Source organism: Vombatus ursinus, unplaced genomic scaffold (genome assembly GCF_900497805.2).
Source record: "Vombatus ursinus unplaced genomic scaffold, bare-nosed wombat genome assembly UNPS02003343.1, whole genome shotgun sequence".
Taxonomy (NCBI): Eukaryota; Metazoa; Chordata; class Mammalia; order Diprotodontia; family Vombatidae; genus Vombatus; species Vombatus ursinus.
In genome coordinates, this window is record NW_020943121.1 from 1 (window position 1) to 11,579 (window position 11,579).

Genomic DNA, 11,579 nt, shown 5'->3' on the forward strand with positions numbered 1-11,579 from the left:
GACCACTAGACAGAGTCATCAGAGGTTCAGTCCCTTGCAATTACTTCGGAAAAGGGGCAAAGCATAGGCTCCAATCTACTCCCTATTGCCCAGAACACTGCATGGGTGACTAATTGCTATGAAGAGAAGCCCTAGCCCACCAGAGGCATAACTAGGGATGAAATTCTGTCTAAAGAGGCAGTGAGGTGGCTCAGTGGATAGAGAGTTGGACGTGGAGTAGATACGAGTTCACATCCAGTCTCAGATACTTACTAGCTGTGTGAACCTGGGCAAATCATTTAATCTCTATCTGAATCAGTTTTGCCATCAGTAAAGTGAGGATATTGACAGCACCTACTCCCAGGGTTGCTGTGAGGATAAAATAAGGTAATATTTATAAAGTGCTTTGAAAACCTTGAAGTGTTATATAAATGTTAGCTATTATTAAAGAGAGAAGGGAATTTCCATTCCAGTATACTTATTGGAGGAAAGGAGGAACATTTATATGGTTCCTATTGCTTAAGAATTAAAGCTCTAACATGGGAGAAAGGGGCTATAAGACATCACCACCACCATCACCACCACCATTACTATAGAGACTTATTTGGACACTGTAGTCCGGATGGAAAAGTAATCACCTATCCAATAGCCTTCAAATATGCCTCTATTCTGGGGAGACAGTAAATTATAGATGGCACTACAAGTGTGGGAGATACTATATAGGTCAGAATGGTGCCCCTAGGGACAACCCAAGATCATATCCTTCTTAGGGGAACCAATGTGAGTGCTTTATGTTTTGCTGCTTCTGCTGCTGCTATTGATGATGATGATGATTGATGATGATGAGATGATGGGCTCCTATATATTCTTTGCACCTTCTATATTTTCTGTAGGATGAAATAAAGTCTGCCTTCTATTGATATGCATTTGTTATCTTGGATGTTTCTATAAGAACTGAGGATTTTTAAACAAAAATCTGTGGAAACTTAGACATAAAATGTGTTTGCATATTTTTCCAGAGTAAATTCCAAGCTCCAAGATAATGAGTCAAAGGGAAAATGACCCTTCTGGATCAGTTCCAGGATTAGAACCAGTCCATGTGAACCCAGAATCTGAGGAGGGCCTTGAGGCATGGGTTTATCTTTTGTATGTGCTTTGTATTCACTTCTCTTTGCAAAACTGTTTCCCCTCCAGTAGACTATAAGCTCTTGGTGGGCAAGGATTATTTTTGCTTTTGTCTCAGTGTTTGGTGCACAGCAAACAATTAAGAAATGCACAGATGGTAAGTAACACACCCAGAATTCAACTTTTAAGATTGAAACTTCATGGGGAAATAGTAAGAAAAGAAGTTCTAGAATCAGGAGACCTAAGTTCAAATCCTGACTCCTACTTTATAACCTGGGGTAAGTCACTTAATCTCCTCATGCCTCACTTGTTTGGGTGAGGCAATTGGGGTTAAGTGACTTTCCCAGAGCCACACAGCTAGTGAGTATTATATGTCTGAGGCTGGATTTGAACTCAGGTCCTCCTGACTCCAGGGTCAGGGCTCTATCCACTACCCCACCTAGCTGCCCCTGCCTCACTTTTTCCATTTGTAAAATGAAGGGGTTGGACTAAATTCGGAGGTTCCTTCCTGCTCTACATCTGTGATACTGACTCTCTCCCCCTACAATGAAAGTGGATTGTATGTGTTCAAGTTCAATTCAGATGTGTTCTTTGTCTCACTCAGTAGATGTGTTTCTGAAAAATCAGAATCTTATCATTAACACTAGAAGGAAATTCAAATATCAAGTCTCTCATTTTAGAGATGAGGAAAATGAGAACAAAAGAGGCTGATTGGTTCCTAGAAAGTGATTAATAAATGCACAGGTGGTAAGCACCAGACCTAGAATTCAACTCTAAAAAAATTGAATCATTCTCAAAGCACTAGAAGAGTGTCTGTTAAAGTACCTCTCATGATAAAAACTTTTGTAAAGTGAAAAATCACCTCCTCATTGATCATTTTTGTACATCTCAGATATTTTTATTTGTGCAAAACACGGGTGTACTTGTAATGCTAACACACACACACACACACACCTCATTCCTTTAAATATACTATTAAAGAATTGAACTTGAGTCCCAATTCTGTGGCCCAATGACCATCACTGTTAGAAGTATTGATCCTTCTCCTCCCCACATTCACCTAATAAAGGGTCCTAAGGTAATAGATATTTCATTACAACACTCCAGTCTCTTTCCTTTCTCCAACCACCATACCAGCTTGGGAGGGACCACTCATAGGTGTGGAACATGCAATTCCTCCTTCTCCCATTCCATGCATCACTTCACTAAAAGAAGGTGAGAATATCTCCTTCAACCAGGTGAGGAAAATCCATAGGCCACTGGGCAAAGCCTTCAGAGTGTTGGGCCATTGCAGTCATCTTAGAAAAGAGGCAAAGGATAAGTTCTCATCTACCCCTTCCGGCAAAGGTACTGCACAAGTCACAAATTTCTATGGTGGGGGAAAGGGGAGAAGTCTTAGCCCATCCAAGGCATAGCTCAGAATTTTGTCACATAGGACAAAAATAGTTTGTCACGAGGGGTGGTGGGGCAGCTGCACAAAGGACTTTGCAAAGATGACACTGATGTATTTGAGCTGAGGCAGAGGGAAATCTGGCCCTCACCTGTGTAAGGGTTAGAAGGAAAGATGTTGCAACACAGAGAGAAAGACTGAAAGGTGAGGGGTGGGGATAGAGTTTACCATGGAAACAAAGGCTCCCACTTCTAGAAAGTTCATCCCTCTGCTCCCTTTCCAAATGTCAATGTCTGAGGACAGAGCCGTATTTGGTCCATGCTGGTTACAGCCCTGTGATCCACCCAGTATCCACTGCAATAACTTGAGCATTGCAGATCACTAATGCCCAGGCACCTAATTCAGCAAGACAGACAAAGTGGGATTTAGTTGCAAAGAGTATCTTTAATGATCATTCCTTCATGAAAGCTCATGACCAGTTGCAATACGAGCAGCTGGTATCACAGACAAGGCCAGTCTGGCAAGCCTCTTCATAGGTCTCCCCATTTGCATAGTTGTAGAAGGCATTCTTGTTCTTGGGGTTTGCATAGAGGCCATTGGACTTGCCAGCACAGAACCCACTGCCTCTTGAACTGCCACCACCAGGGGCCGCTGTGATGATGGGGGCAACACTAGTGCCTAGGGTAGAGGTTGTTACTCGGCAATCTAAGGGAATAATCATTCATTAAGCATCTATTAAGAGCTTAATAAGCACTTTACAAACATGATTTCACTTAATCTTCATCACACTGCTGCCAGACAGGTATTGGGATTATCTCCATTTTACAGTTGAGGATCACCCAGCTAGTAAGTGTCTGAGACTGGATTTGAACTCAGGTCTTCCTGACTCCAGGACCAGTGCTCTGTGCACTAAGGTGCATCCTAGCTTCCCAAAGAGAGCATGTGAAGGAGTCAATACACCTAAATTCACCAGTGGGTTCCTGACCAAGGATCAGCAAACCCTCCCAAAGGCAGCACCTTGTAGTTTAGCCTGCATTCAGGGAGCTGTCCAACAGAAGTGATGGCCTGTATTCTAGATACTTTCCTCTGAGAACCAGTTTTCTCTCATAGCTTTCTGGCAATTATTACTGGCATCTTACTTAGCCTGGAAACCAATTCAAACCAGCTTAAATCTCTTCCCTCACTTCCTGAGCAGGCTGCAAATTGATCTACAGGGCCCATCCTATTCCCGAACCTCCCCCCGCCAAACTTCTCTACTTTATTCTAGTCTTATTCTCTCTCTGCTTTTCTCTCCCTGACTTTTCTTGTCTCCTCATTAATTCCAGTGGCTAATGGCAGGGTTTGTAGGAATTAAAGTGTAAGGGGGAATAATTCTCCCCTCCCCTCAAATCCTATATCTGGTTGGCCCATTTTTATTGCAACCCATTTATACCCCTCTGCCAGAGGAGAACATTTTCACAAGGGACATTCACACAACAAGTTGTGATCTTATTAAACCTCTTTGGTCTTCCCTTGCCAGTTCCAACTTGGGCATGCTAGGGCAAGGAGAAAAATAGGTTTAAAAGTCTTTAAAAAAGAATCAATATGGGAAGAGTTTCTGATTGATGCTCTTCCTCAGCAACCTTTCTGCTATGGGGCTCCCTGGATGGTGGAGGTGGGATGGGATCACTACTTACTGGGAGTGGAGACACCCAGGGCAGATTTGATGGCATTCATGAGTGGATATTTGCCTTGTCCACAGAAAGTGCCAGTGAAGTCATCCAAGGCAATGGCCCAGACCATGGCTCCTCCAAAATTGTTCTTCAGCAACCAGTCTGCCTATTGGGGGAATCAAAGGCATGTTGAGGGCATGGCCAGAGGGGTTTCCAGACAGCCAAAGCCCTGGAACCTTCAAGGTTACTATATTAAGAACTATAAACTGGGAGCTGAGAAAAAAGAGTGGAGCTGAGAGATAAAGGCAGAGTCTAAGTCAATGAGATGCCATAATCAATAGAGCATTGAATTTAGAGTCAGGAAGTCCTGAGTTCAAATCCTGCCCCAAACACTTACTGGTTATGTGATCCTAAGCAAGTAACATAGCCACTCTCAGCCTCAGTTTTCTTGTTTGTAAAATGAGGGGTTTGATTCAATGGCCTCTAAGGTACCTTCCAGATCTAAATTTAGAGAATATACCTCCCTCAGGCTCAATACAGGGAAGGAGATGGTGCAAGTGAGGAGAAGAATTTATGAGGAGCTGTCCACCTTTAAATGGATTCATGGGGATATTCAAACAAGAAAGTCTTGCCAAGGAGGAAAAGGAGATAGTCCTGGATCCAAAGCAGCAATTTCTCTCTTCACTCTGGCCTGATGTCCCAGCAAAGAATGCTTTCTGAATGACTCTTGTAAGCCCTGGGATTCCTGGTTGGTTTGTGTATGAGAGTGATAAGGTGTCCACCATAGAATGAAAGAAGAGAGTAAAGGTGATAAATCTGTAACCCAAAGGTTAGAAAATGGAAGTGAGCTTGTCTCCTTGGGGATCTTGGCAAATGTACAACAAGGTTAGTGGACACTGCTAATCTTCAGCTCAACTGGGAGGATAAAAACAATGGCCCTTAGGCTTGGGACCCTAGAGTGATTTGTCATCTTTATTTTTATCTGGGGGTAGGAGGGAGGGATTTACTCTAGAGAAGTGGTTCTTCACCTGGGTCCCATGGACCCACAGGCTTCTGGGCATAGATTTCAGGATATCCATGTGTAAACTTGGATGGGAAAAATGACATCCTTATTTTAATAGAATTGGCTTCTATTGTCATCCTATAGTTTTTTTTTAATTTTCTCCATTTAAAATCATGATTCTGCAAAAGAGTCCAAAGTCTTCACCAAACTCCAATCAAAGGAATCCAGGACACAAAAAGATTAAGAACCCATGATTTAGAACTATATACCAGGGAGGGCCTTTGGGACCAGAGAAGATGCAGGGGATACCCAGTCACTCTATAAATCACTGAACTAGACCCAGCACACTAAGAACTCAGTTCCTTTGTCCTAAGTATGCCAGCAGGGGTAACCAATAGCAGCGAATCATTAAAAACAGGGAAAGAAGAGAAAGAGGAAAAAAAAGTGACTTGAAACAGTTGAGAGAAGGATAAAACAATGTAGCACCGATGAAGGAATGGAAGAATGCCACTAATAAGTACTGTAGGCATTAGATTTGTGGGCCCCCTGCCCCTACCTGAAACTGTATAGGGGAAAGAAGCAGGACCCACTTTGATAGTGAAACTCTTGGGATTGTCATAGCCAATCCACTGGTTTCCTTTGTAGGCATAGGGAACCTCTTGAGGGGCATTCCACACCTCAGTGGCACCTTTCAGGAAGTCACAGACCTAGAACAGGAAATAATAACAGCTGAGAGTCAGGAGAACTGGGTTCTAGACTTGATTCTGCTGCTTTATAGTTGGATAACCTTGAGCAAGCCACTTTTCTCTAGGCCTCAGTTTCCTTATCTGTGAAATTAAAGGATTAGACCTGAAGACCTCTTAGTCCCCTCCCAGCTATAGCATTCTGGGCCAACACATTCTATACTCCAGAACATTCTTCTGCTCTGGCCATTTTTTCCATCAAACATGGCTACCATTTTCTTCTCTTGGGAGAATGTATTTCTCTCTTGCTTCCCAGAGCAACAGTAGGAATAAAGAGTAGCTGAACTAAATTCAGTCTCAGCTGGCAAACAACTTAACCTGAGTTTCTTTATGTAAATAATCCAATTTGCCTTGTGTTCATGGAAGGATAGTAAGGACCTGACATGGGAGCACTGGTATCACAGTGCTTGGGCAAGTGAAAATAGAAGGTACTGCTATCAACACAGGGATTGTTGTATCCCTCAGGAGACTGCAAGCCTTTGAGGGTAGGGATTCTTTCAGTCTTTTTATCTTTGTGTACTTATCAGTGTCTTGTATACACATTTTTGGTGCCTAATACTTCTGGTACTTCATAAAATTGTTAAATTAAATTGAACAGTTCCATCGCTCTCTGTGGCTATGTGCCCACATCCACCCAAAGCAGCAACTTGGCACTCTAGGACATAGAGAAGAGCCTCTCCCACTGTGTTTTCCCAGCTGAGTAGATGTTGTAGAGATCCCCATGGGTCCACTGAGCCCCCTGTGAACCTTACCTCAAAGTAGGCAAGGCTTCCAGCCTCCTGGGTGTAAGGTCCAGCAGTACCAGGGCTAGAGGTAGGAGCATCCAGGCCATGGTCTGAGGGGTTGGTGAGGGTGAAGGTCTGGGCATAGGCACCAAACCCAACCATCAGCTTCTCAGCAGGGGCTCCATTGTTCTTCCAGTAGTTCATGGCATAGTCCTCAGGGACAAAGGAAGGGAAGCAGTTAGAAAGTCACCAAGCTGGGACAGCTATAGCAATGTGCCCTGCAGTTTGTGGGGCAATCTGTCCTGTCTGTACTTCACCACACCAACACTGTTATCTCTGGGTGCAGGTTCTGGTCAGCCCACAGACACAAGACAGCCTGGCAGAAAAGGAAAGAGCTAAGCCAGAAACTCCCCTTTGGAACAGGGGGACAGGCTTCCTAAGTAAAGAAGATCACCTCACTGGCCATCAATTTCATACTAGTCAGTCAGTCAAAAAGCACTTACAACGTGCCTACTGTGTGCCAGCACTAGGGATACAAAGAAAGGCAAAAGACAATCCCTGCCCTTGAGAAGTTCACAGTCTAAGAGAGGAGCTCCCAATGTAGACTGGAAGCTTCCTGAGGGCAAGAGGCCCTTTCTTCTTTATCTCTCTATCCTTTCTAACACCTAGCACAGAATGGGTATATATGAGGTACTTAAGAGATATACTTATTAGGAGAATGACTTTGGGAAATAAATGCTCTCAATTTCTTATTCTCCCTCTAAAGTTAGAAACTGAAGTACAGCTGAGGCCCCAAATGGACCCATTTCTTTTCTCTTTTGGCATTTAATAGATTAGACTAATCACTCTCCATTACCTGCATAGAGGTTATCCCCTTTCAAATTGTTATCTAATTTAAAAATTATAAGCTGGCTTCCATGTATGATCAACACATTTCTGACTGGCCTAAGACAGAAGTTTAAAAGGTTTTCCTTACTGGGGATAGTGGTGAGGGGGGCAGCAAGTCATATCATGGAGTCCTGAAATAAATAGAAGAGATTTTTGGATTATCTGTTATTATTATGACAATTTCATTATGTATCATTATTGTTATTATTATGTTACAGATATTCACTCCACTGTTCCCCTCTTTTAAGCACAAAGAGTGGAGAATTGAGTACAGTTAATCTTGAATTTGAAGGCAGCGGCAAGAAGATAGGAAATGGGGGGAAAAAGGGAGATGGTGTAATTCAAGGACACTAGACTGAAAGGCAATTTGCTACTTATTACATGTGAGACTTTGAGCAAATCATTTCAAGCTCCTGGACCTCAGTCTCCTCTTTAAAATGAAGGCTTTGGACCTACATGAGCTCTGTTTGCTCCCAGATCCACATGTGTGAGATGAGACCTACAACCATACTGCCTTTTTCCTGAAAGCTAAGTGTCCTGGCTACGTTCCCCAGTGGCGATTTTCTTCTCTTCACTACCACTCCTGTCCGAAGGCTCACCACAGCTCTCATGTCTGAGCCTTCATGATGGAGCTTTCCTTACCACATTAAAGTAGATGTAGTCACCATGGTCATTGGGTCTAGCAAACAGAGGACTGTCCTCTCCAGTAAAGCCCTCCCAGGAGCCCGTCAGGTCATAAGTCATCACGTTGATGAGATCCAGGTACCTTAGGGGGAGGAAGAAAGGAGAGAAGTGACCCAAGCAAGATCAGGCCTAGGAAGTACAGACTTTAAGGGGAGGGGAGTACAATCCACGGAGGGAGTGGAGTGAAGCCCATGAGCCTGAATGTTGCAAAATGGTGAAGAGCTTTGGAGCTTAGCTCTGAAGAAGAGATGGGAAAAGCTATTCTTTTTTTTCTTTTTTTTACTGATAGATTCTCAAATGTAATAAATATTGTTGATACACAGTTTCACATTTAATATTTTAGGAAAGAGACTATGAACAGACAATTTTGCTTTTATAAAAATAAAAAGTTTTTGCACAAGCAAAACTAGTGTAGCTAAAATTAGAAGGGAAACAAGTAATAGAAAAACCTTTACATCAAGTTTCCCTGATAAAGGTCTCATACAGGGTATTTCTCTCTTTTTTTTTTCTGTTTCTTTTTTTTTTCTTTTTTTTAAAATGAAATTCCACAAGATTTTGAATTCCAAATTTTCACCCCATCTCGCCCTCCCCCCACCCCAAGATGGCATGCATTCTAAATACCTCTTCCTCTAGTCTGCCTTCCCTTCTATCTCTCCCCCCCTTCTCTTATCCCCTTCCCTTTCAATTTTCCTGTAGGGCAGGATGGATTTCTGTACCCCATTTCCTGTATTTCTTATTTCCCAGTTGCATGTGAAAACATTTTTTTTAAACACATGTTTTTAAAAGTTTGGGTTCCAGATTTTCTCCCTTCCTCCCTCCCCACCCACCCTCATTGATAAGGCAAGCAACTAAATATAGGTTATATATGTGCAGTTATGCAAAACACTTCCATAGTAGACATGCTGTGAAAAATTAACTCTTATTTCCCTTAATCCTATCCAGCCCCTCCCCATTTATTCTATTCTTTCTTTTGACCCTGTCCCTCCTCAGAAGTATTTGCTTCTGATTACTCCCTTTCCCAATCTGTCCTCCTCTCTGTCATCCCCCTACTCTCTTGTCCCCTTCCCCTCCTATTTTCCTGTAGGCTAAGACAGATTTACACACCCAATTGAGTGTGTATGTTATTCCCTCCTTAAGTCAAATCCTATGAGAATAAGATTCACTCATTCCCTCTCACCTTCCCCCATTTCCCTTCCACTGTAAGAACCTTTTCTTTCCTGTTTTTTTTTTGTGGGATAATTTACCCCGTTCTATCTCTCCCTTCCTCCTTCTCTTAGTATATTCCTCTCCCACCCCTTAATTTTATTTTCCAGATATGACCTATTCATTTTCAAATCACCCTGTGCCCTCTATCTATCTATATCTATATACGTACACATAATTTTGGGAAAAGCTATTCCTACTCCACCTCTTTGCAGAGGGGGTCCAGAGGCATGGTACATTGCATGTATTTTCAAACTTTTTCATAGATGGATCAGTTTTGCTGATTTCTCTCTCTCTCCCCTTTAAAAATAGTACTTGTTATATGAAATAGGGCTGCTAGATGGTGCAGTGGAGAGAGTGCCAGCCCTAGAGTCTGGAGGATCTGAGTTAAAATTCAGCCACAGATACTTACTAGTTGAGTGACCCTGGGCAAGTCACTTAATGATGTTTGCCTCAGCTTTCTCAACTGTCAAAGGAGCTGAAGAAAGAAATGGCAAACCAGTCCAGTAACTTTGTCAAGAAAACTCCAAATGGGGTCACAAAGAGTGGTGACTGATAACAATTGAACACATATGAGATAGCTTCCTGGGAGTGGGGAGGAGGAAACATAATATAGGAAATTTACTGATGTTAGAAAAAAAAAGAGATCAATAAAATTTTATTTAAAATAAAGAAAAAACATAAAGACCTCAAGGGGAGGAACTTGTCTTTTTTTCTTTTGTATGGAATCCATCTGCCACCAGAGAGTACTGTGAAGATTATAGGCAGTAAGAGCTTGATGTCTCCCATAATTCCATAGAGGGTTTGAGTTTTGCAGATTACTTTTCAAAGCAGGAAAGTAAGTAAATAATTTCTATGCTCAGGACATAAGGGGAATTGGGGATAGTAGGTGCTATGGGACAGCCTGTTTTGTTCCAGATAATCTTGCAAATATCTCTAGAGATAATATCAAAGTCTTAATTCTCAAATTGGCTTGCTGGAAGGAAGTCCCTTCCAGGTTGGCAGTCTCCCAAGGCTCTGGCTTGCTTTCCCCTTGGTGGGGCCTAGGTGAGCAGCTCTACTCCTTCTGCGACTCAGTTGAACCCTGACATGAGCACTCCCATGGGATTGGGAGACACTTACTTGGACATCTGGGGGATGTGGTAGGCTGTCTCAATGGTGCCTTTGCCAGCAGACACAGCAGCAGAAATCAGGAGTTGGGCCTTATTGCTCTGAGTAGCCTCTTGATCAAAAGCTTCATACATTTCCTAGAATACAGAGGGCACAGGCCTAATGTTGTAAAGTGTGTGCGTGTGTGTGTGTGTGAAAGAGAGAGAGAGAGACAGAGAGAGAGAGAAAGAGAAAAAGAGAAAGAGAGCAAAAGAGAGAAAGAAAGAGAGAGAGAAAGAGCGAGAGAGAAAGAGACAAAGTGAGAGAGAAAGAGAGAAAGAGAGAAAGAGAGAAAAAGAGAAAGAGAGAAAGAGAGAAAGAGAGAGAGAGAGAGAGCTCAGAGCCATTCCATTTTTCCCATGATTACACACACTCTTATAATATTTGATTGCTACCATGGTTCTGAGATTGGAGGAGGGGGAGAGGAAGAGAGGAGAGAGAGGAAGCCTGGAGTAGAACAAGGAGCTCTGAATTTTGAGTTAGAAGATCTGAATTCAAGTTCTGTAACGATGTGACATTAGACAAGTCAAAACCTTTTGGGACCTGTTTTCTTGCTGTACACAAGATGATCTCTGAGATCACTTGAAGCTTTAATATTCCGACTCTTTGTGTGATTTTAAGCTCCTCAAAGACAAGGACTGGGTATCCAAAGTCCCTCTGACTTGGTGGGATCTGTCAGAGTCTGCTCTCCACCAGTATAGTCTTTGAAAACTTGACTTAGTTAAAACTTGATTGTAAGCTGTCAGATCAGTCAAGTACAGTCAGAATACATGTAGGCGAAGGGTTGGGAGAGCATGAAAGCAGATCTGGAGAGTTCCTGAGACACGTGAATGGCTAATGGAAAGCAGAACTGTGGCTGGGGAGCTCAACCCATGGGGACATTGCATAAAGGCCATCTTTGTCTAGGCTTTTGGATACTGGGCTGACAGGGTCAAGGAGCAATGCCTGGCCAAGGCAGAAGAGCCCATGGGGTATAAAGATCCCCACTTTACAAAGCAAAGGAGAACACCTAGCTGATAAGAGAATATCCTGACACAA

At 42.7% G+C, this 11,579-nt stretch overlaps 1 protein-coding gene across 1 annotated transcript; it reads right to left on the reverse strand.

Moving 5' to 3' along the window:
• Nucleotides 1-2,942: 2,942 nt before the first annotated feature.
• On the reverse strand, nt 2,943-10,636 carry LOC114052103 (acidic mammalian chitinase-like). Its single transcript, XM_027874558.1, has 6 exons — nt 10,515-10,636; nt 8,148-8,271; nt 6,645-6,830; nt 5,740-5,856; nt 4,171-4,312; nt 2,943-3,199 (listed from the first exon to the last, which is right to left on the reverse strand). The coding sequence occupies exons 1-6, from the start codon at nt 10,634-10,636 to the stop codon at nt 2,964-2,966; spliced, it is 927 nt and encodes a 308-aa protein (XP_027730359.1). The 3' UTR covers nt 2,943-2,963.
• Nucleotides 10,637-11,579: the final 943 nt, after the last annotated feature.